At 38.0% G+C, this 26,236-nt stretch overlaps 1 protein-coding gene across 1 annotated transcript in view; it reads right to left on the minus strand.

Moving 5' to 3' along the window:
• Window positions 1-26,236, minus strand: part of TTC28 (tetratricopeptide repeat domain 28) — a 410,194-nt gene that overhangs the window by 249,339 nt on the left and 134,619 nt on the right. The window contains exons 3-4 of the mRNA XM_086348496.1: window positions 25,932-26,204; window positions 24,884-25,014 (exon numbers count right to left, since the gene is read on the minus strand). Of these exons, the coding sequence (XP_086204622.1) occupies window positions 24,884-25,014; window positions 25,932-26,204 (404 nt within the window). The remainder of the gene's footprint in view (window positions 1-24,883; window positions 25,015-25,931; window positions 26,205-26,236) is intronic.

Below are 26,236 nucleotides of genomic sequence, written 5' to 3' on the forward strand. Positions count from 1 at the left end.
GTTTAATGGGAAATGCAATGATCCTCACTATACCTTTCATGTCTAATTCCCCTTTACAGATTACTTTTTTCTCCTTTACAAATTAAGGAAGAATTAGCCTTCTGTTGGTGGTGGTGGTGTTCCTTATCTAGACCATCTAGTTTCTTAGATGTTAGCTCTTAGATACTCTTCTTCACTTAGTCAGTTTCTTTGAGAAAAGCAATAATATTTCTTCTTCAGAGTTATTTAATTTCATCTCTATTTTGATAAAAAAAGTAACACATTTATTATGACAATTTATTTTTCTGATCCATTTTCTATTACTTACAAAAAAAAAAAAAAGGTTAACACTTAACAATCATGAAGAAAAGACCTTCTATCTTTAATAAAACGCCTAATTCAGGTCTCAACATGCTGGCCAGTGAGCGCTTGAATACTGCCAACACGCAGCGGCCTTCTGGCAGCACGGGGCCTTCTAAAAGCTGTTCTCTGGCAATAGTCTTTCACGCAAGCACTAATTTTATTATAGCTAGTTTATGATTTTCCCTTATTTCCCTGCTATTTTTAAACATGGGGCTGTAACAGGAGGCAGCCAGAGGCTCAGAAGATGAAGGAACCATTACACACTGTTGCTTCTGTGGTATCAGTGGCCTTTGGAAGCTAAGGACTCAAACTCGATGTCAAAGAGTATTTGAATACAGGGTCCCTCACAGGAACTCTGCCCAACAAGAAACACATTGCTTCGCTCTCTGAATTTTCCTTTTAATTTCTGCTTTCAAGTCCTTGTGGTCTCTCAACACTCTCCCCGGTTTTGCTCTTTAAAGTTATTTTTGCACGTTGCTTATTCTAGCCAGACCTATTTAGCTACATTTGACAACCCTGTCTTGGGGAATGAGTTTTTGACATTTTGCATAATGTACCAGTAGTGATTTCTGTAACCCAATAAAACAACAAATGATGTACGCAAGACCTTGCACGAAGAAATACCAAATTTACTTGTCTGTCTACATGTAACTTTGGGATGCGAGCGTTCAGAAAGACTGGCTCTGAATTTATGCTAATTAGAAAAAAAAATTGAAGAAGTAGAATGGATTTCAAGGATGGTTTATTGGGAAAAAGAAAGACTTTTATGAAATGGTAGGAGGAAAACCATGTGTTTTTCTTAGAAACATACTTTTAATAACTAAGATAAGCAGAGCTCTCACATAGAAAAGTGATAATTAAATGCCCTAGGCCCAAACTGCACCATTATCAAAAATAGGGGGGAAAAGTTAAGATACAGCCCAAGTTGCACATTTATAAATACCAAAGCACCCTGACTTTAAGCTAAGAAAAAAACATGTGGAAGAGTAGGGACCAATCAATGACAAGAACAGTGAGTTATGAGTCAGAGGTGTTGCAGACTAGTCCAAATCTACTTCTAATCTGCCCCAGAGACAACCCAGGGTTACATTTACTTCAAAACAAAATAGAGAGAGATTAGAAAAGTCATAAGCACATAGAAGTATGGTTCTAGCAATACCATTAAACAATATGAATCTCTGGAGGGGACACTCCCTAACAAATATACTTTGTATGGAGAAGGTGAAAGTCCAGAGTGACACTAGAATTCCTCGGACAGAGATCCATAATATTGTACAGGAGGTGATGAACAAAACCATCCCAAAGAAAAAGAAAAGCAAGAAGGTAAAGTGGTTATCTGAGGAGGCTTTACAAACAGTGGAAGAATGAAGAGAAGTGAAAAGCAAGGGAGAGAGGGATGGGTACATCCAATTAAACGCAGAGTTTCAAAGAATATCTAGAAGAGATAAGAAGGACTTCTTCAATGAACAGTGTTCCATAATGGAAGAAAACAACAAAGAGGGAAATATTAGAGATCTCTTGAGGAAAATTGGAAATATCAAGAGAGCATTCCACCCAAAGATGGGCACAATAAAGCATAAAAATGATAGAGACCTAGTAGATGCTGAAGAGATCAAGAGATGGAAAGAATACCTGGAAGAACTGTATTTAAAAAGATCTTAATGAACAAGATTGCTACAATGGTGTGGTGAGTCACCCAGAGCCAGATATTCTAGAGTGCAAAGTCAAGTGGGCCTTAAGAAGCACTGCTGTTAATAAAGCTAGTGGATGTGACGAAATTTCAGCAGAACTATTCAAATCCCTAAAGGAGGATGCCATCAAGGTTTTACACTCATTATGTCAGCAAATCTGGAAGACCCAGCAGTGGCCACAAATTGGAAAACGTCAACCCTCATCCCAATTCCCAAGAAGGGTAATACCAAAGAATGTGCTAACCATCGCACAATTGCACTCATCTCCCATGCTAATATGGTCATGTTTAAAATCTTTCATGCCAAGCTTCAGCATTATGCGAATCAAGAACTTCCAGATGTCCAAGCTGGGTTTAGAAAAGAAAGAGGAACTAGAGATCAAATTGCCAACATTCACTGGATTATAGAAAAAGCAAGAGAACTTCAGAAAAACATCTAACTCTGTTTCATTGACTACACTAAAGCAAAGATCATGTAGATCATGACAAATTGTGGAAAGCTCTTAGAGAGATGGGAATAACAGACCATCTTACCTGTCTCCTGAGAAACCTGTATGTGGGTCAAGAAGCAATAGTTAGAACCTTGTATGGAAAACTGATTGGTTCAAGATCAAGAAAGGAGTACAACAGGGCTATCTGTTGTCACCCTGTTTGTTTAACCTATAGACTGAGTACATGATGAGAAATGCCAGGCTGGATGAGTTACAAGCTGGAATCAAGACAGGCAGGAAAAACATCATCAACCTTATATATGCGGATGATAATACTCTAATGGCAGAAAGTGAAGAGGAACTAAAGAACCTCTTGATGATGGTGAAGGAGAGAGTGAAAGAACTGGCTTAAGACTAAATATTTAAAAAACTAAGATCATGGCATCCAGCCCCATTATTGCACAGCAAATAGAAGGGGAAAAGGTGGAAGCAGTGACAGATTTCCTGTTCTTGGGTTCTAAAGTCACTATGGATGGTGACTGCAGTCAGGAAATCAGAAGACAATTGCTTCTTGGCAGGAAAGCTATGACAAACCTAGACAGTGTGTTGAAAAGCAGAGACCTTACTCTACCAACAAAGGCTCGTATGGTCGAGGCTATGGTCTTCCCAGTGGTCATGTAGGGTTTTGAGAGCTGGACCATAAAGAAGGCAGAATACCAAAGAATTGATGCCTTGAAACTGCAGTGCTAGAGAAGACTTCTGAAAGTCCCTTGGACAGCAAGGAAATCAAACCAGTCAATCCTAAAGGAAATCAACCCTGAATATTCACTGGAAGGAATGACACCGAACCCGAAGCTCCAGTATTTTGGTCATCTGATGCGAACAGATGACTCACTAGAAAAGTCCCTGATGCTGAGAAAGATCAAGGGCAGAAGGAGAAGAGGGCATCAAAGGATGAGATGGCTGGATGGCATCACAGATGCAATGAACATCAACTTGGGCAAACTCCAAGAGATGGTGAGGGACAGGGAGGCCTGGCATGCTACAGTCCATGGGCTTTCAAAGAGTCAGATACGACTGGGAGACTCAACAACAACAACTGTGAAGAACGTGAAAGCTCAAAGTGACACTAGAATTCTGTCTCAGACTGTCATCAAGTACAGATTACACTCTGTCATTAAAAACAAAAGACTCAAAAAAATAAATAAATAAATAAAAACAAAAAACAAAAAAAACAAAAAGACTCAAAAGTAGCTTTCATATATACAGAGGTCAAACACTAAGCAGAATTTATTTCCCATTAATGTCCTTTTCTATTTACCTATTTCCATCACCTGTGTTTCATTTCCTAACATAAAAACTAAAAAGGCAAACAGATATGCAACCCAGATGCTATCTTACACATCCTTGTAGAGCAGGTGATCAAGCTTTGTTATCGTAAAGCCACTGTCAACAGCTCCACTGTGGGACCCATAAACTAGATCAAACTTTAGCCAGTCAGATCCATCCATTCTACAGTATATCCTCTGAACTTACAAGTAAGTTTATCCTCTGTAAGAGTAGCTATTAACTTGACTGATAAACAAGATTAAGATTATTCAAATCTTTTAGAATGTTCTAAAAGCAAACTGCAAAAGTCCAAAACAATATTCTTTGGTTTACCACCCGTTGATTGTATGTGATTCCACATTCATATATATACCTTATTCTTCTCTGGCATAACCTCTGAGCTATTATAGTTAATAAATACTCCTCTATAGCATAATAGACGGGCATGATCTGGTAATGTTCTTTGTGAATTATCCACTCTACATTGGAAAAAAAATTCATTTTACATGTAGAGTCTAACAAAAGGGGTAAAAGAACTTTAGAGTCTTAAATGTGGGTGGTTTAAGTAGCCCAGATAGGGCTTCGTGGATGTGCCTGCAATTTGACAATATTATTACAACTTCAAAATGTAAGCTCTTTTCTCATAATATGAAGCACAATCATCACTCAACCAGGCCAAGGTTGAGTTGATTTTATAGAATGCTTGTTAGACATGGTTTATGACCTCAGTAAGTGAGTAAAAAACACAAATATTGTAATACCTACCAGTGATGCAGTGTAAAATTCAATGGACTATAAGTTGGGAGTTCCTGATATAAGAACAGATATTAATGGGCTGTGCGTCCTTTGATAGGTCCCTCTGTCTCAGGGCCCTCACTATTTCAGCTATAAAATGAAGACAAGTTACTCTTTAATATTTTTGTTTGATCCAAAAGTTGTGATTCTAAATAAACAAACATCAGGAATCTAAATATTCACTAGTAAAAGGTACATAATAAACTACTTCCAGTCATGACAGACCAGTTTGTAGCTAAAGAGTTCATTTGTCAAGAACAACTAGGAAAAAATGGATTTAAAAAAATATTTAAAGGCATTAAAAAAATTATAAATTTTAATAAAATTTATAATTATTAATTATAATTTTTAATAAAATTTATTAATTATAATTTTTAATAAAATTTATAATTATAAATTATAAATTTATATGTAATTAATAATTATAAATGTAATATGTAGGCTTAAGAGCAAGTCAGAGCTAAAGAGAAAATATTTGTGATCATGAATAAAGCATAGTAAAAAATATCTAGGCTGAAACACACAGAGATAAAAATTTCCCGAAGATGGAAAATACAGTATAAAGAATGAGAGACAAGTGGAACATTATGAAAAGGTATAAGTTACATACAATTGAACTCCTAGCAGAAAGACAGAAAAAAATGGGGTGGAAGAAATATTTGTATCGTTTAAAGTTTCTGTTTCCTTGTTAATTTTCTGTTTAGTTGATCTATCCATCATCCCAAAACAATGAATTTCACCTTTTTCTCAAGCGCACATGGAACCTTCTCCAGGAGAGATCACATCCTGGGCCATAAATCTAGCCTTGGTAAATTCAAAAAAATAGAAATCATTCCAAGCATCTTTTCTGACCACAATGCAGTAAGATTAGATCTCAACTACAGGAGAAAAACTATTAAAAATTCCAATACATGGAGGCTGAACAACATACTGCTGAATAACCAACAAATTACAGAAGAAATCAAAAAAGAAATCAAAATTTGCATAGAAACGAATGAAAATGAAAACACAACAACCCAAAACCTGTGGGACACTGCAAAAGCAGTCCTAAGGGGAAAGTTCATAGCAATACAGGCACACCTCAAGAAACAAGAAAAAAGTCAAATAAATAACCTAACTCTACACCTAAAGCAACTAGAAAAGAAGAAATGAAGAACCCCAGGGTTAGTAGAAGGAAAGAAATCTTAAAAATTAGAGCAGAAATAAATGCAAAAGAAACAAAAGAGACCATAGCAAAAATCAACAAAGCCAAAAGCTGGTTCTTTGAAAGGATAAATAAAATTGACAAACCATTAGCCAGACTCATCAAGAAACAATGGGAGAAAAACCAAATCAATAAAATTAGAAATGAAAATGGAGAGATCACAACAGACAACACAGAAATACAAAGGATCATAAGAGACTACTATCAACAATTATATGCCAATAAAATGGACAACGTGGAAGAAATGGACAAATTCTTAGAAAAGTACAACTTTCCAAAACTGGACCAGGAAGAAATAGAAAATCTTAACAGACCCATCACAAGCACGGAAATTGAAACTGTTATCAAAAATCTTCCAGCAAACAAAAGCCCAGGTCCAGACGGCTTCACAGCTGAATTCTACCAAAAATTTAGAGAAGAGCTAATACCTATCCTGCTCAAACTCTTCCAGAAAATTGCAGAGGAAGGTAAACTTCCAAACTCATTCTATGAGGCCACCATCACCCTAATACCAAAAGCTGACAAAGATCCCATAAAAAAAGAAAACTACAGGCCAATATCACTGATGAACATAGATGCAAAAATCCTTAACAAAATTCTAGCAATCAGAAACCAACAACACATTAAAAAGATCACACACCATGACCAAGTGGGCTTTATCCCAGGGATGCAAGGATTCTTCAATATCCGCAAATCAATGTAATACACCACATTAACAAATTGAAAAATAAAAACCATATGATTATCTCAATAGATGCAGAGAAAGCCTTTGACAAAATTCAACATCCATTTATGATAAAAACTCTTCAGAAAGCAGGAATAGAAGGAACATACCTCAACATAATAAAAGCTATTTATGACAAACCCACAGCAAACATTATCCTCAATGGTGAAAAATTGAAAGCATTTCCTCTAAAGTCAGGAACAAGACAAGGGTGCCCACTTTCACCATTACTATTCAACATAGTTTTGGAAGTTTTGGCCACAGCAATCAGAGCAGAAAAAGAAAAGGAATCCAAATTGGAAAAGAAGAAGTAAAACTCTCACTATTTGCAGATGACTTGATCCTCTACATAGAAAACCCTAAAGACTCCACCAGAAAATTACTAGAACTAATCAATGATTATAGTAAAGTTGCAAGATATAAAATCAACACACAGAAATCCCTTGCATTCCTATACACTAATAATGAGAAAACAGAAAGAGAAATTAAGGAAACAATTCCATTCACCATTGCAACGGAAAAAATAAAATACTTAGGAATATATCTACCTAAAGAAACTAAAGACCTATATATAGAAAACTAGAAAACACTGGTGAAAGAAATCAAAGAGGACACTAATAGATGGAGAAATATACCATGTTCATGGATCGGAAGAATCAATATAGTGAAAATGAGTATACTACCCAAAGCAATTTACAGATTCAATGCAATCCCTATCAAGCTACCAACGGTATTCTTCACAGAGCTAGAACAAATAATTTCACAATTTGTATGGAAATACAAAAAACCTCAAATAGCCAAAGCGATCTTGAGAAAGAAGAATGGAACTGGAGGAATCAACCTACCTGACTTCAGGCTCTACTACAAAGCCACAGTTATCAAGACAGTATGGTACTGGCACAAAGACAGAAATATAGATCAATGGAACAAAATAGAAAGCCCAGAGATAAATCCACGCACATATGGACACCTTATCTTTGACAAAGGAGGCAAGAATATACAATGGATTAAAGACAATCTCTTTAACAAGTGGTGCTGGGAAATCTGGTCAACCACTTGTAAAAGAATGAAACTAGAACACTTTCTAACACCATACACAAAAATAAACTCAAAATGGATTAAAGATCTAAACCTAAGACCAGAAACTATAAAACTCCTAGAGGAGAACATAGACAAAACACTCTCTGACATACATCACAGCAGGATCCTCTATGACCCACCTCCCAGAATATTGGAAATAAAAGCAAAAATAAACAAATGGGACCTAATTAAACTTAAAAGCTTCTGCACATCAAAGGAAACTATTAGCAAGGTGAAAAGGCAGCCTTCAGAATGGGAGAAAATAATAGCAAATGAAGCAACTGACAAACAACTAATCTCAAAAATATACAAGCAACTCCTACAGCTCAACTCCAGAAAAATAAACGACCCAATCAAAAAATGGGCCAAAGAACTAAATAGACGTTTCTCCAAAGAAGACATACAGATGGCTAACAAACACATGAAAAGATGCTCAACATCACTCATTATCAGAGAAATGCAAATCAAAACCACTATGAGGTACCATTTCACGCCAGTCAGAATGGCTGCAATCCAAAAGTCTACAAGCAATAAATGCTGGAGAGGGTGTGCAGAAAAGGGAACCCTCTTACACTGTTGGTGGGAATGCAAACTAGTACAGCCACTATGGAGAACAGTGTGGAGATTCCTTAAAAAACTGGAAATAGAACTGCCTTATGATCCAGCAATCCCACTGCTGGGCATACACACTGAGGAAACCAGAAGGGAAAGAGACACGTCTACCCCAATGTTCATCGCAGCACTGTTTATAATAGCCAGGACATGGAAGCAACCTAGATATCCATCAGCAGATGAATGGATAAGAAAGCTGTGGTACATATACACAATGGAGTATTACTCAGCCATTAAAAAGAATACATTTGAATCAGTTCTAATGAGGTGGATGAAACTGGAGCCTATTATACAGAGTGAAGTAAGCCAGAAGGAAAAACACCAATACAGTATACTAACGCATATATATGGAATTTAGAAAGATGGTAACAATAACCCTGTGTACGAGACAGCGAAAGAGACACTGATGTATAGCACAGTCTTATGGACTCTGTTGGAGAGGGAGAGGGTGGGAAGATTTGGGAGAATGGCAGTGAAACAAGTATAATATCATGTATGAAACGAGTTGCCAGTCCAGGTTCGATGCACGATACTGGATGCTTGGGGCTGGTGCACTGGGATGACCCAGAGGGATGGTATGGAGAGGGAGGAGGGAGGAGGGTTCAGGATGGGGAACACATGTATACCTGTGGCGGATTCATTTCGATATTTGGCAAAACTAATACAATATTGTAAAGTTTAAAAATAAAATAAAATTTAAAAAAAAAAAGAAATATTTGAAGGGATGATAGCTGAGACTGTGCCAACACTGATGAAAGCATCAAGCCACAAATTTAAGCAGCCCTAGAAACTTCATATAGGATAAATACAAAGCAAATCACATCTAGGCAATGTCATAGTAAAAGTGCTAAAAGTCAAAGACAAAAAGAAAAAGCAAGAAGAGGGAGGAAAAAGACGTCCTCAAAGGATCAACGGTAACACTGAGATAGACTTTTCAATAGAAAGAAGTAAACAAGATGAACAGTGCATATATTCACATAATAGAATACTATATAGAAATGAGAATATATATTACTGCTATAGGTATCCACAATAATGAATCTAAGAAATACCATATTAGGCAGAAGAAGCCAAGCACAAAGAATATATTTTGTGAATCCATTTCATAAAGTTCAAAAACAAGAAAAACTAACCTACACTATTATAAGTCAGGATAGTGGTTATCCTTTGGAGGTGGTTAATACTGGAAGGAGATGAGACTGGGTTGTTGATAACATTCTAGTTTCTCATTCGGGTAGAGGTCAGATATGTTTACTTTGTGAAAATTCATTTTAAAAATGATTTGTGTACTTTTCTGTGTGCATGCTATATTTCAATAAAAGTTTAGTTAAGTAACACACGAATGGATAACAGCAGTCTTTAAACTGCAAATTCATTTCACAATGATTTCATATACAACTTTTTTCCTTTCCTTTTTTTTTTTTTTTTGCATGTGTGCTCAGTCGTGTCCAACTCTTTGTTGTGTGTTTTTTTTTTTGTCCAACTCTTTGCAACTCCATGGACTGCAGCCCGCCAGGCTCCTCTGTCCATGGAATTTTCCAGTCAAGAATACTGGAGTGGGTTGCCATTTCTTCCTCCAGGGTCCTCCTTTTTACTCACTGCTTAATATATCTTCAAATTACCCCATTTGTGGGGTTCAAAGACTCTCAAGAATGATATAGTCTTAAAAACATAAGCTTCAGTTTATAGAGAGCCCCTTGGACTGCAAGGAGATCCAACCAGTCCATTCTAAAGGAGATCAGTCCTGGGTGTTCATTGGAAGGACTGATGTTGAAGCTGAAACTCCAAAACTTTGGCCACCTGATGCAAAGAGCTGACTCCTCTGAAAAGACCCTGATGCTGGGAAAGATTGAGGGCAGGAGGAGAAGGGAACAACAGAGGATGATGGTTGGATGGCATCACCAACTCCATGGACATGGGTTTGGGTAGACTCCAGGAGTTGGTGATGGACAGGGAGGCCTGGCGTGCTGCGGTTCATTGGGTAGTAAAGAGTCGGACATGACTGAGCGACTGAACTGAACTGATAGCTTATGAAGTAACTAAGGTATGCATGGCCAGGCTGGGAACTTGATCACACAAAAAAAATCTGCTTCAATGAGGAACCAATTTTAAACATAAGCAAAACAAAAAGAATTTAAAGAGGGAAAGAACCGTTTATTAAGAGTAATGAGAGAGAGAATGGATTGCAGAGGAGGCTAGTAAGAAGCATTAGGAAATGAGTAACTTGATAAGACGGTTCTGAAGGAGGAAACAGATGGGGCTGGACTTCACCTTAGGCCAGGCTGCGAACATTAGGCTACACGCTTGGTCACCCTCCCAATGGACTCTGAACTTTGTGCCCAGTGTCTATAGAAATGGCATACCAATGGAAAACCAGACCCCCAATAAAAGAGCCTCAGGACCTGAACTTGGACTCTCCATTGCCTAAAAGAATATGCTAATTATCTCTGTAACAGAACAAAGTCATAAATTCCATTATGTTTATCAGGCTATGACTACAGTCCCATTGATAAATGTCCACTGTTTATCTACTCTTGTGACACATGAATCATGGGTTAAGTTTGATCGTATCTCTCTTTTACCTTGTCCAGACTAGTTTCAAGGAATTTGGGGAGGTGGGTTTGAGCAAGTACACTTAGGGTATATAAGGTTTTCACAAAAACTGGTCGGGGTCCTTGGCTAAGAAGAGACTCTGTCTTGGGCCCGCCGGTGTAATAAACTGCACTCCACTATCTGCATTGTCCTTCTGAGTGAGTTTGTTTCCCGGAAAATGTGGCTACAACAGTTCAAGAAAATATAGTATCTTAAACTTCACAGTAAGGGATCCATTTGTGATACATGTGAACACTTATCAATCACTAGGAGAACAAGAACTGTAAAACAGGGTAGACTATTTAGGATACATTACGTATTTGTATAAGAAATTCTACATTTCTAGACGAACTTACAGAGAATCCATCAATCTGGTGTAAAAGCTTTGGCACAAGCCTTCCCCACCTCATGCATATTTCACTTGGAACAAAGAGAGGGCCCTTAAAGTATTAATAAATTCCCGCCACCACTGTAAGTTTGCCTAAAGCAATAAAATCAGTACGTGGTTTGTGATACAGACTGTTAATAAAGCAATCTTACTGATTTGGCAGTTCTTTTTTCCTAATCATTTTCTTACAAGTCCTCAAATGCAGTAAAAGTGGCTTTTTAACTGAACAATGTTAGAAACCAGAAACCCAGTACAGGCTTTACAGGTTCTGAATATTCTTCCATCCCAATAATTTAGTAAAGGAAACCCTTATCAGACTCTGCTAAGCTTTGGGAAAGAGTCACTGCTAGAAATATTCATACTTGAGCTTATAATTGTTCTTATATGAAAATGCCCTTTTCTTCTTCTCCTTTATGAAAGAAAGCACTCCAACTGCTTTTTAGAGACAGTAAAGGTATGTCCCAGGTGGCCTAGTGGTTAAAGAACCCGCCAATGCAGGAGACATAAGAGACGCAGGTTCAATCCCTGGGTCAGAAAGATCCCCTGGAGGAGGAAATGGCAACTCACTCCAGTATTCCTGCCTGGAGAATCCCACAGACAGAGGGGCCTAGCAGGCTACAGTCACCAAGAGTCACCAAGAGTCAGACACGACTGAAGCGACTGAGTTCAGCATGCACAAAGGTATTCTGCACTAGAGCAAAAGGTGACAGGGTTTCATCTATTGTGGGCAAACAGGAAACTGAAAAATAAATTTTTTTTTTTCCAAATCTGCTGCTGCTGCTGCTGCTAAGTCACTTCAGTTGTGTCCGACTCTGTGCGACCCCATAGATGGCAGTCTGCCAGGCTCCCCCGTCCCTGGGATTCTCCAGGCAAGAACACTGGAGTGGGTTGCCATTTCCTTCTCCAATGCATGAAAGAGAAAAGTGAAAGTGAAGTCGCTCAGTCGTGTCCGAGTCTTCGCAACCCCATGGACTGCAGCCCACCAGGCTCCTCTGTCCATGGGATTCTCCAGGCAAGAGTACTAGAGTGGGGTGCCATCACCTTCTCCGGTCTACCACTCTACCCTCTTATAACACTGAAATGGTGAAAACATTAAGTAGATGCGGTATAAGGTGGGAGCCAGAAAGTTTGGTCTGGAAAGGCTGGCCATGTGCTTCAGATCCTCTAGCTGAAGCAGCACTGGACTGCAGCAAAGCAAAGAAGCTGATACTCAGAAAGTAACAGGTTTTAGAGGACGGTCTCATTGATGGCTAAGAAATCAACAAAATACAGAGTGCTTTTATTACAGGAACACTTAAAACGTATCAGCACGCAAATCTTGGTTAGCCTAAGCCACTGGGATCAAGCTATAAAGTATCAAAGGAAAAATAAGTAATTCACTGATTTGGATTCAGGTAAGAGAGGGATCTGAACTGGTAATAAGATTTCATTGGATAAACAGGCAAAGTGAGGATACCACCAAGTATACACAGTAACCAGAACTTCTCTAACAGCTTTTGTGGCTAGAGGAGGAGGATGAAGATGATAAGGACGGTGATGGCAACTCCTGCAGCTTACCAACTTACCACATGCTGTATGCTAAAAACTGTGCTAAACATTTTATTGTGTATTATCCCTATTTTAGGCATTGGGAGACTGAAGCTTAAAGAAATGTAAGTAATGTACTCAACGTCATATAACCAGGTAAATGTCGGAGTGAGAACCCAGTCGAACAGGCATTCGATCTTAATCACATTCTGCTCATAATTTTGATCAGCACAGTCAATTCCTTCTATGCTGAACATTTCTGGAGAATTTGGGAATGCTTATTTTCTTAAGGCTTTATTCATCCTGTAATCATTATTACCCACGTCTAGTGAAAGTGAAGTGGCTCAGTCGTGTCTGACTCATTGCAATCCCATGGACTGTAGCTCACCAGACTCCTCCGTCCATGGGATTATCCAGGCAAGAGTACTGGAGTGGGTTGCCATTTCCTTCTCCAGGTTTGTCTAGTAAAACCTCCTAAAAGATATAGTTAAAGTAAAAATTGAGGCTTAACTAATTACCACAAATTCTAAATAGAATCAGTTGAATTAAATGATTAATTAGTGAAGTGCTATAGGAGACCAAAATGGTAAAAAAAAAAAATTAGAAGATTCTTAGGACTCTCAACCTCTTATCCTTCAGGAAAGGCCCAAGGCATGCTGTACTATACCTCCAGAAACCAGCAGACACCTGGCTAGTGAGTCTGCAGGAGAATGCAGATTAAGGAATAAAAGCAGCAAGTAGTTCAATGGTGATTTCTTTGGGATTTGATTTCTCTGTAGAAAAGGAGAACTTTGAGATTCATATGTATTTTATGATAATTAGAGAAAACTGCTTTTATTCAGGGGGAATAAAAGATTCTGATTACTGCTTTGAGAACTGATGTTTTTTTCTCCCAATAGTGAACTAAAGTTGAAAATAAGAAAGGGTTCCTAATTTGGATCATCTGTACCAGTGGAGGGGAAGGGTATTGTATTTACAATCTATTTTCACCAGATTTTAATTGTTCTAACCCACAATAACATAAAATTAAACAAATCTCAGTGATGTCCTTACAAAATTAAAATGGACTGCAGGAAATCATGGTTTTTGTTGTTGTTTTTGTTTTGGAAATTACCTTTTTAAAAACTGGACACCCAGGATAAAAATTCATTTCATCCAGGAGTAATGAATGATTCGTACCAAAATTCTATTCCCATGGGTTCTAGCAGAACACATTTCATGTTGTCTTTCGAGGCTATGATTCTAACACTTAATTGTCTGTGTGGCCTAAAGAAAAATCACTCATACTCTTTAAGCGTTCATTTTCTCATCTATAAAAGAGCAACAGGATCAGTAACTTGCTTCACTTCCTGAAGTTTCCATGGTCCCTAGAACAGATAAAGCCAAAGATAAAAATCAAGGAAGTGCAAGTTAATCTGGCAGCTATCCTGTCAGGACAGCGTCTCGGCGTCACACACTGACAGAGTACCTTCAGGAACCACAGCACTCACACTCCTCTCAGCCCTCACATGGCACTGTAGTCTCCACTATGTCAGTCTACCTGTCTCTGAGTCCTTTGACTCTTTATACTTGTATCTCTCAGCTCTCATGGGAAGTATATGCATAACCAAGCAAAAGGCTTTTGGTATAGCCCAGGGAGCCTGTCTCTCTGCGAAGTTACTCAACTATATCAAGCAATACAAAAGTCCATTCTGGAAACCTAAAAACATGCTCTGGGGTTTTGTGACAAGAAGATACTATATAAGGCAATAAGAAATGTATTTGGAAATAGTAAACATTAATCACATATATATAATAATAATTAGTTATTGCTGATAATCATGATTTCAAATAACTAGGACTCAGTTAACATTCTACAAATTGTATCATTATACAGAAGATACTTGACAAATTTAGGATCTTTAGAAGTAAACTGCCACACAATGACAAAAAAAAAAAAAACTATTCCTAAATATAACAGCTTTAAGCAATTTACTGCTGATCTTAGGCCAAGTCACTTATTTCTATAGGCTTCCTATTCCTTAAGATAAAAGAGAGGGCTAGATCTGGTGATTTTTAGTAAATGATATAAAGTACTTTTTTCATGGGCCCAATTTGTATGCAGGTCAGGAAGCAACAGTTAGAACTGGACGTGGAACAACAGACTGGTTCCAAATAGGAAAAGGAGTTCGTCAAGGCTGTATATTGTCACCCTGTTTATTTAACTTATATGCAGAGTACAACATGAGAAACGCTGGACTGGAAGAAACACAAACTGGAATCAAGATTGCCGGGAGAAATATCAATAACCTCAGATATGCAGAGGACACCACCCTTATGGCAGAAAGTGAAGAGGAACTAAAGAGCCTCTTAATGAAAGTGAAAGAGGAGAGTGAAAAAGTTGGCTTAAAGCTCAACATTCAGAAAACTAAGATCATGGCATCTGGTCCCATCACTTCATGGGAAACAGATGGGGAAACAGTGTCAGACTTTATTTTTTGGGGCTCCAAGATCACTACAGATGGTGACTGCGGCCATGAAATTCAAAGACGCTTACTCCTTGGAAGGAAAGTTATGACCAACCTAGATAGCATATTCAAAAGCAGAGACATTCCTTTGCCAACAAAGGTTCGTCTAGTCAAGGCTATGGTTTTTCCTGTGGTCATGTATGGATGTGAGAGTTGGACTGTGAAGAAGGCTGAGTGCCGAAGAATTGATGCTTTTGAACTGTGGTGTTGGAGAAGACTCTTGAGGGTCCCTTGGACTGCAAGGAGATCCAACCAGTCCATTCTGAAGGAGATCAGCCCTGGGATTTCTTTGGAAGGAATGATGCTAAAGCTGAAACTCCAGTACTTTGACCACCTCATGCGAAGAGTTGGCTCATTGGAAAAGACTGATGCTGGGAGGGATTGGGGGCAGGAGGAGAAGGGGACAACAGAGGATGAGATGGCTGGATGGCATCACGGGCTCGTTGGACGTGAGTCTCAGTGAACTCCGGGAGTTGGTGATGGACAGGGAGGCCTGGCGTGCTGTGATTCATGGGGTGGCAAAGAGTCGGACACGACTGAGTGACTGATCTGATATCTTAGTCCCTGCCCTATTCTATCACCTTTTGCGATACAGGAAGAGGTGGCTCCCCATAGACAGTGCTGCAAGAACAGGCCACTGGCCATGTAGTCAAGGTGAGCACGCCCAATCTCACTGATGCAGAGATGATACCACCACTCTCTCCTTCCACTCAGACCAAAGATCCTTCTACTTTATTTAATTCTACTTAATTTAAATATGTGGCTAATGGCTACTGCCTTGGGCAATATGACTCTAAAAGTCATCTGATCTGATCTTTCTGTTTACAGAAACCAGCAACCAAGAGTTTCCAGAAGAGGTCCGCCCATGATACATAGCTGCTGGTGGCAAAATCAGGACTCAAACTGAGATCTCCCAATTCTAGTCTGAAACTCCTGCTACCCTGAAGAGAAGGAGAATGCAAAATGCTATAGCTGGAAGAGGACAACCAAAAATATAATGGATGAGTTATGATAAATCAAACTTGAAAAAATTATAGCCAGAAAAAATGGAAAAGCTGAGGGCACAAAGATTTGCAAACACATCATACGTTACATACACACACACACATATTCACTGGGTGTGCCCATTTATTTTGATGTAATAACTATTCTGCCAGCAAGAGAAAAAGAGCTTTTAATAACTCATTACAGGCCCCAAAGGTCTGACTGAGCCAATTTACACAAAGAGCACAATCAAGAAATTTATGTCTTATCTCCATTCTCCACCAAACGTCCACTTTCCAAGTCCTACCGTCTTCAGTGATTTGCTGAGTTACAGCTTAACACTCTTATTTGTTTCTCAAAAGCCTGTAAGATAAACACACCACTGGCAAGGTTGCCAAGCATTCACCTCCTGAACTTAATATTCCCTCTGAGGATATGGCTCTCTGCTAAAATGGAATGTTTTTCACCTTTTAACCTACTCTCCTGTACTACTGAAAGTAAAATTATTACCTCTCTGCATTCCTTCTTTGTCTCTCTCTCTCAAACACATGCCACCCCCTGCCCCACAAACCTTTGCATGGATCTCACATTAGGGCTACTAATATACTAATATACACAGTGTAGAAAATGTCTGCAAAAAGGTCCAAGAAAAACAGCATTGTTTTCAGAGAAAGTGCTGTTCAGGATGATGTCATAAAAAATCATCTAATTAATTTCCTGTAGTTACATCCTGAAAGAAATCCAGAAGGCTCAATCTTCTCACAAAGTCAAGTGGTTTCTCTGGGGAGACACTAACTGTTCCTGTGAACCCACAGGTGTCATAAACTGATAAGGATTACGATTTACCTTTAATTTTCAAAATCACAAACAGTGAAATTTCATTTTAAAAGATCTTTAATGTGGGAGGCCAGAGAAGGCAATGGCACCCCACTCCAGTACTCTTGCCTGGAAAATCCCATGGACAGAGGAGCCTGGTAGGCGGCAGTCCATGGGGTCGCACAGAGTCGGACACAACTGAGCGACTTCACTTTCACTTTTATGCATTGGAGAAGGAAATGGCAACCCACTCCAGTGTTCTTGCCTGGAGAATCCCAGGGACGGAGGAGCCTGGTGGGCTGCTGTCTATGGGGTCGCACAGAGTCAGACACGACTGAAGTGACTTAGCAATGTGGGAAGCATTATGAAAATATAAAAAGTATCCTCATTAAATGTGTATTTTAGATTTTAGTTACTGACAGCAAAGAAAAAAAATGAGTAAAGGTATCAATATTAGGTATCAATATTCCTAAACCCAGTAATCTCCTGGGCTTCATAACGTTCCCTCTCCAGATCTGAGTGAACAAAGACCAGCATTTACAAGAGCCAAAGAGAGAGCACACTGTACCCACTGCACACCCTCAGTGCTCTTCCTCCAGGCGACAAGCATTCACCAGTATGGGGCTGGAACACTGCAGGAGGTCTGCCAGACTTGCACTCCTTGAGGGCAGGAGCAATAGCAGATTCAGCTTTACACCCAAAGGCATTATAGCACTGGGCACCCAGTAATCACGTGATAAGCATGCTTTGAATGAATTAATTAATAAATGAGATAATCAATATAAGTAAGTTATCCTCCTTTCCCCCCAGAAGCTGCCAGTTAATAATGTCAGAAGACCATATTACAAACAAATAATCAATAGGCACCATAACTGAGGTATCACTAAGGGCTACAGTCTGCCAAACAATTTGAAAAAAATCTAAAAATTAATGTTATGTGCTAATGGGTTTAAAATATCCCTTACGGTGATCATTGGGGAAACTCTTTTAACTTAAAGTATAATACTTGTTGATCCAGCAATCCCACTTGTCACACACTACTCTCGTCCTAAATGTGTATAAAAAGACTTGTAAAAGGTCTTTTCTCCTGCAGACATGTTTGTAAAAGGAAAAACAAACCTCCCTGAACATTCCACCAGCAGATGAATGGCACATTCATAATACATATACTACAAAGAAGTTCAAAAGAACACAGTTGATCTGTATGTTCTAACATGAAAAGAGGTTCAAGACTATTGAGTGAAAAAATCATTTGGAAAACAGTATCATATTCCCATCCAGAAAAACAAAGCCATAAAAGAAAATAGCTAGAGCCATGGTGTATAATACAAACATAATAATTTAAACTTTCTAGCAACCACAGAAAAAGATAAAAGAAAAATAAAATTAACTTTTATAACATATTTTATTTAACTCAATGTATCTAAAATATTATCACTATATTGCCATCAATATGCAGACTTAGTAATGAAATACTCAGCACTCTTTTTTCATTCTAAGCCTTCAAAGTCCAGTGTGTATTTTGCATTTATGGCACATCTCAATTAAAAGCACACACATTGTAAATGCTCAACAGCCACATGTATCAGTGGCTACCAAAGCAGATGGCATAGATCTAAACAATACACTTCAAGCTGGTAACAGTGATCACTTCTGGAATGGATTGTGTTTTAATCTTTTACATCAATAACTCATATATTACTTATGTAATGGTAAAAACACAATAGCAAAAAACCAAGCAGTATGGGAATATGGATGGCTGAACAAACATACTTATTCCAAGGGTCAATGAACATCCAGCTAGAAAAAGGGGGACCAGGGAAAAATAAAATGTAACAATATCATTTACAATAACACACCCAGGTGTGTGCATGCATACATGTACACACACACACAGAAAACCTAAGGATAAAACTAAACAAAGATATACAATAGTTCTATATTGAAAACTATAAAACATTGCTGGAAGAGATTTTACAAGACCTAATAAATGAAGAAACATACCATGTCCATGGACTATGAAATTCAAATATATTTATAGATTCAATGCTACCCCAATCAAAATTTCAGCAGGATGTTTGAGTGAAGGGAGGGGGGACTATAAGCTAATTCTAAGACATATATATGTTTTATATATTTATGTGCTGTATGCTCAATCACTCAGTCGTGTTGGACTCTTTGAGACCCCATGGACTATAGCCCACCAGGCTCCTCTGTCCATGAAATTTTCCAGGAAAAAATACTGGAGTGGGTTGCCATTTCCTCCTCCAAGGGATCTTCCTGACCCAGGGATTGAATCTGCATCTCCTGTGTCTCCTACACTTGAAGGCAGATTCTTCACCCTTGAGCCACCCAACATATATATGAATGTAAAGAACCTGGAATGGCCAAAACAGTTTTGAAGAACAAAGCCATAAGAATTTCTAGAGTCAATAACAAGCTACAGTAATTAAGTAATATGCTACTGTCATAAAGACAGACAAAGAGATCAATAGCACACATCACCTTGTCTCTGACAAAAGTGGCACCCAGTGCAGTCCTGTGAATACACGGTGCTGGGGCAACTGGGTATTCACATGGGGGGACTGAAGTTTGATACCTGCGCCAACCCAAACACAAAAGTAAACTCCAGGTGGCAGCAGAGCAAAATGTAAAGGTAAAACAATAAAGCCTTACAGGAGACTAGCTTCACGACCTTGGGATACACAAACATTTTCTTAAACAGGACACAGAAGGCACTAACCATTAAAAAAAAGAGAAAGAAGGATTGGTAAACTGGCCTTCACCAATATTTGTATAATATTGGATAGAAAAAAACAGAAACTGAGAAAGAGCTTTAGTGAGCAGAGACAATTCAAACAAACCTGGATGACAGAAAACATTGCTGAGGAGTCAAGGAAAAGATTTTCTATGCAGAGGGACCATAATAAGTAAACACACAGAGGATAAAGTATAAGGCACTTTTAACAAAGTATGGCAAATAGACTTATATGAACAGATTATAAGGTGTCTGACACACAGAGCAGTTGAAGAAAAGTTAAAGAAGAAGATTATGGAGGAATTTGGACTTTATTTTAAAGGCAACAAAAAGTTGTCAAAGGCTTTTAAGCAGGAAAATTACCTGATCTGAAATGAATTTTAGAAGGGTAACTAAAAGAGCTCTGTCAATGATGGTTCAGAAAAAGAAGAAACTAGTATCAGGGCAGAGTTAAAACAGATTTCACAAATTAGAGTACTTAAATAGTCCAGTGCGACAAGAGGTGTGCAGAGCTCCTAACCATACTTTTTCTAACAGTGTCCAGTTTACCTGACTATCTGGAGGAAAACAATTTTACACTACAATAAAAACTGATCTTATACAGGATATGCAACATTCATATGAATCATTTAAATGATCATGACAATGATAACACCCATAATAATGCTTTTTTGAATCCTTACTGTGGCTCAGTAAGGAAATGGCAACCTACTCCAGTATACTTGCATGGAAAATTTCATGGACAGAGCCTGGCAGGCTACAGTCTATGGGATCACAAAGAGTTGGACATGACTGAGTGACTAACACAACAATCCCTTATATTGCTGATGATAAAACTTGGTACAACTACTTTGGAAAACTGGTAAAAATCTTAATAAACCTGAACATATGCATGACCAAACATTTAACAGATGTTAAGTGCTGATGTTTACCTAAAGATATATATTTATAGTAGCTTTTCCATAACAGCCAAAAATTGGAAACAACTCACATGTCCATCACACTTAGAAGAGTTTCAGGGACATAATAATAAGTGGCCAAGCCAACATTCAATCCCAAGTGTGTCTAATAACTAAGTTCACACTCTTGGCCACTACACCACACTTGAAAAAGTTAAATTCTTATGGCAGTAGCTTCAGGCTACAATCACAGATTCAGGTAGTAGACACCTTCTCTTCTTTGCTTGGAGGAGAGCACCTGTTAAAAAGTACAGAAAGTTCTGAGAGGAGGCTACTGCAACAGTCCAGACAAGATGATATGGCAGAAGGAAGGCACCAGAAAAGAGATTTCTTTTATAGAAAGAAGAGAACCCAGTAACAAATCAAACATGCGAGTGAGGTGGCTTGGGCAAGAGGACAAATGGTGACAGCAGAAGTCAGCACTGATCGAGGGCTAAGTCGGGCATATTAAACTGAAGACGGGTGTCCAGGATGTATTTGGATAAAGAAATATGAAGCCCAGGAGAGAAATCAGACTGATAAAAAATAAAACAAAAACTTCCAAGTCATCAGCATATGTGTATATCAGATTTCCTGAATAGAGAATAACATTTCTAAAACAATGTAACTCATGCACTCTTCTGACAATTAAAATTAGCTCACAGGAAGGTCTCTGTGGCTACCTGAAATTTATTTTGCAACTGCTAACATAGATAGAAGGCTAGTTAGAATGAAAGTGCCTGCTCTCTCCTATTGAGTATCTGAGAACAGTTGTACAAAAGAAAAACATACTGCTCTTTAAGGTAAGTGGACAGTGGTTTCAGGCTGCTTCTTCTTACTTGGTAAAACCTTAAAATGTATTATAGCAAAGATGTAAGAGGCAGAAAGATGCGGCTTGGTTTTCTCACCAGTCATAGTATTTAAGTGGTTAATCTCTGCTTCAAAAGGCAGCTTCCCGTACTTTATTTCAATATCAAAACAATGCAGAAGAAAAACCAGGATACAATTCGAGGTCACAGACACAATGTTAGAGGAGGATAATCATTCAAAAGTACATCCTCCAAACTTTTTATACTCAAAGGGTATGATTGCTTTGGGGGGAAGAGTTTTCAAAGTTCTAACCAGGGCAATAACTAAAAGAAAAGAAAAAGTAGGGGTATAACATAAGGATAGAAATGCACAAAACTGTCATTATTTGCAAAAAGTCTGCATTACAAGAAAATCTAAGGAAATCAACAAAAAACCATGAGCTATGATGAGAGAATTTTTGCATGGTCACTTATAAAATCTGCAAAGTAAACACCTTTTCTATATGCCATTAGTAACTAATTTTTAGGAAAGACACAATGAAAAAGTATCCCATTTCCAACAGTATATATTAAATATCTACTCTCCAAAAGTGTAGATCAGTGAGGGGTATAAAAGAGTAAATGACAGAATAGACCAGGCTCTTAAATAGAAGATCAACTATTAACTACATCAAGTTATCCATAACATGTAAATTTAATAAAGTTTCAGTAAATACCACAATAGGAGAGTCTCCAAAATTTGACAAAATGATTTTAAAATTCATTTGGTGGGAGAGGGAGAGACAAGAATATCCTAGACATTAAGAATAATAATGATGATATGGGATTTGTAGTATATGAAAAATATAGAGCAAGAGTAAATAAAACTAGAACACAAATTGCCCAACAGGTCAGTAGAATGACACAGCAATGTCCAAAATCACATCAATATAAAATAACCAATATTGCAACAGAAAATAGTTTGAAAATTAAAAATCTTTATAAAAGAAAATTTTTAAATAGTCAACCCAATAGCAAGCATAGAAATGTAAATCAAAATAATAACATACCACTTTTAAACACCAAGCTGACCTTTTAGTTTTAACAATAATGCCTATTGTTAGCTTTTATCCACTGTTCGTAGAACTGAAATAGACACAGCCCTTCTGAGAGGAATTTAGCAATCCATATCAGAAGTCTTAATGTTCTAAGTCCATTTAACCAAAGGAAATAATGAAAGATATGTTCAAAGACTGATCTACAAACAAGTTTTTCTGCATTTTACAATACCAAAAAATTTGAAACAAACTAAACGTGTAACAGTGCGTGTGTGCGATCACTTCAGTCATGTCTGACTCTTTGCAATCCGATGGACTGTACTGTAGCCCATCAGGCTCCTCTGTCCAGGGGAGAATACGGGAGTGGGCTGCCATGCCCTCCAGGGAATCTTCCCGACACAGGGCTTGAACCCGTGTCTTTTATGTCTCCTGCATTGGCAGGTGGGTTCTATACCACTAGTACCACCTGGGAAGCCTGTATAACAGTAGGGAGATAGATTAAATGCATGATGATAAAAGACCTTCATTTAATAAAATGAAGACCATTTAATAAAATGAAGAAATGTTTAACATTAAGAGGAAAATATTTTCATGTATAATATTTATGTAATTAGATATAACTAATATATATTACATATTTTAAAAACCAAGAATCTGTGACTATATACATGATATATATAATAGAATGGTGGAAAATACCTGTTTTAGACCTCATATGCCAATTTCTACATCTCTCTCAGAGGCCAGCTTGAGTTCTGCCTGTTTCACAGAGTTTCCTCAAGTCTATATCACTTCCTGCCTCCTCTGGAAGGACAGAATCTTGGCAGTGAATTAGGATGCTTTCCTTTTTTAATACCTATCACAACCCTCTGCCCCTAATTAAAAGTCTTTCTAATCTATCCAGTAATTTGGCTAACATATACACCTCAAAGGTTAGGAAAACAGGGTATAAACCCAGCTCTTGACATACTTACAGCTATCTGGACCTACACTAAATGGCCCTATCTAGATACCTATGCTATTTTAGTTTTTAAACCTGCCTTAACTTCTTAATGCTATCAGTATATTTGTCTCTAGAAAGCTGAGCCCTGTTTTTCATCCTTTTAACATCAAGAAATCAGATCATCTGGCTTATAAGGATTACTTGTAAACTAAGAGTAAATAGGCAAAGAGAAAAGTGTGTAGGCAACTCTCTTGGGAATAAAACTGCCAAAACGTCACAGCCCTTGGTAGCTTTCCAAGGCTTTTATCTGACACTCATGGATGAGAGAGACTTTGTAGAAGTCCAGCATTCCCAAGGGGAGACTCGAGCATGCCACTGAAGTAAAGGCTTTTTTCTTTACCATTCCTTTCTAATACCTGACTGTGTTCTAGAGAAATGAAGATCCTGGGTCATTTAAATAATATAATTAATCTCCATAATGTCCTACAGTGAAATTCTAAGATACAAATGTAACTGAACTTATTTCCCACCATATAGATTAATTCATAAATTTATTGTTGCCTCAGCTATTAACCTTCTCTTTCTCATTTATAATATTATATTACTATTACCATTTATGGAATTCCAGGTACCATGTTAGGTACTTTACATATATTATTTATAATCCTATCACAACTGTGTACAGAATGAATGGAATCATCATTTTCTGAATGAGAAACAAGAGGCAAAGAGAAGTTAAACAACAACTTCCCCAAAATTCCCAAGCCAAGATGAATTGGAGCAGGCAGTCAAATCTGGGTCTGTCTCCCACCAAACCCCACCCTCTTTCCACTCTGCAGGGACCATCATGAGCATCTACTAGACATCAAGTCTCTAAGAATTTTACATTTCATTTATCTAGAAAAGACTAAGGTGATATTTCTCTGTCATTACAATTCAGCTCTCTTGATGAGACTGAATATGTCTCTATCACCAGAGTTAAAATCCACCAAAGAAACAGTGTGAAGTATTCGTAGCAATACTACTCCATCCCTGACAAAGCATAATGTGTGCTTCCTTAATTTAATGGATATATCATACTGATACAGCTTTTGGCTAGTTTTACACATATCCACAGCACATGTGAAGAGCATAAGAACACTGCACCTGACAAGCTACTAGATCCTGAGGTCAGAAGCCAAGTCTCATTTATCTCTATATCCCCAAGCCTTGTATGTGACAAATGTCCAACACCTCTTTGTAGATGAAAGCTAGAAGCAATGATTATCAACTTCTGAAAGTAATATATTAAGATAATTAAAACATTTTGAGCATCAAAAAAGAAAAATATCTCATGTTTCAAACAAACTGGTTTTGGTCTTCAGGTAAACTTCCTACCTCTCGATCCTTGAGTTTCATGGCAAGCACCAACTGATGCCTGTGGTTAGTGAGAGCCTCCCGGTAATTTCCCTTGGAGAAGAATGCAGAGCCCAGGTTCCCATGAGCTCGGCATTCTCCTGTCTGGTCACCTGAATTGGGTTTAAAAAAAAAAAAAGAGAATATTTCTCTAAGTTACAGCATTATTTATAATATATAAAGGCCATCTTAATTTGAAAGCCACAGGTTTACTAGTTAAAATTTCATTTGCCTTTTTTTTTTTTTCTTCCTCTAAAAGACTCCATGTGGGAAGTTATGGTCCTAGAAGTTAAACTTCTGAACAACCGTTATTGATGTTACAACATATAACTGCAGCCAGGGACATAAGTTTCCTGGAAATGAGAGGTCATTGCCTTGGTTCTGAACAACCATGATCTTGTTGGTTGGTTCAGTCACTTGACTCCAAACCTATTATATGTTGCTTTTTTACAAGTATGTCAACAGTAGACTCACCACATCTCTTCTCTTACTGCAATCTTCCAAGTCCTTAAATAATCAAATGTGATGATTATCATAAACCACTTTTTTTTTTTAAATGAGGAAACGGCAGCACAGAGAGGTTGGGCAACTTGCCAAAAGTCACACAGCCAGTAAGTAGCAGAGTCAAGATTCTAAACTCAGCAGCTTGGTTCCTCAGTTCACACTCTAAACCACTGCTCTGCACTGTCTACTCCAACAAAATGATGGCACATTCTTGTAGGCGAAAATGTAAATTTAAGTGAAAGATCCCACAAATACTACCATTTGAGATATTAAATCAGTGAGCCCATATATCTGAGAAGGCAATGTGCATGTTCATCCATATCTTTTGTCCTTTTGGAACACTGATATCTTGTTAAATGTAAAGCCCTGAAGACTTGAGTACTCTAAAACACGGAATGTTCTAGAGGTAGAATCACTTTTCACTGCACATGTTTTCATTGCACATTTCAATCCCATTCATGTCAGGTTAATCCGTTTTCTTCATTTCCTTTCTGCACTCAAATAAAGGAGAAAAACATAACTCTACCTAAGGTCTTGGCTACATCCAAGTCCTGCTGCATGTATCCAGTGCTCTTCTCTGTGTTCCCGAGAGACCAGTAAGCACTGCTCAGTGCAGAGAAAACGGAACCTCTCAGCTTGAGGCTGCAGGTGCCAATCTTCAGAGCGGCTTCTAAGACAACCACAGAGGCCCCGTGATGGCCAGCTGTCAGGAGCTCCTGTCCAACCACAGAGACAACCACAAAGGGGCTCTTGTCCAGTTTCATTTTCTGAAGCTGCTGATAAGTGGGTTCGAGGGAGTCTGAAGAAAAACAAAAGAAAACAGAGAATGTA

This window comes from Bos grunniens, chromosome 17, assembly GCF_055505025.1.
Source record: "Bos grunniens cultivar Pamir isolate PY7600 chromosome 17, Bosgru_T2T1.0, whole genome shotgun sequence".
NCBI classification, from domain to species: Eukaryota; Metazoa; Chordata; class Mammalia; order Artiodactyla; family Bovidae; genus Bos; species Bos grunniens.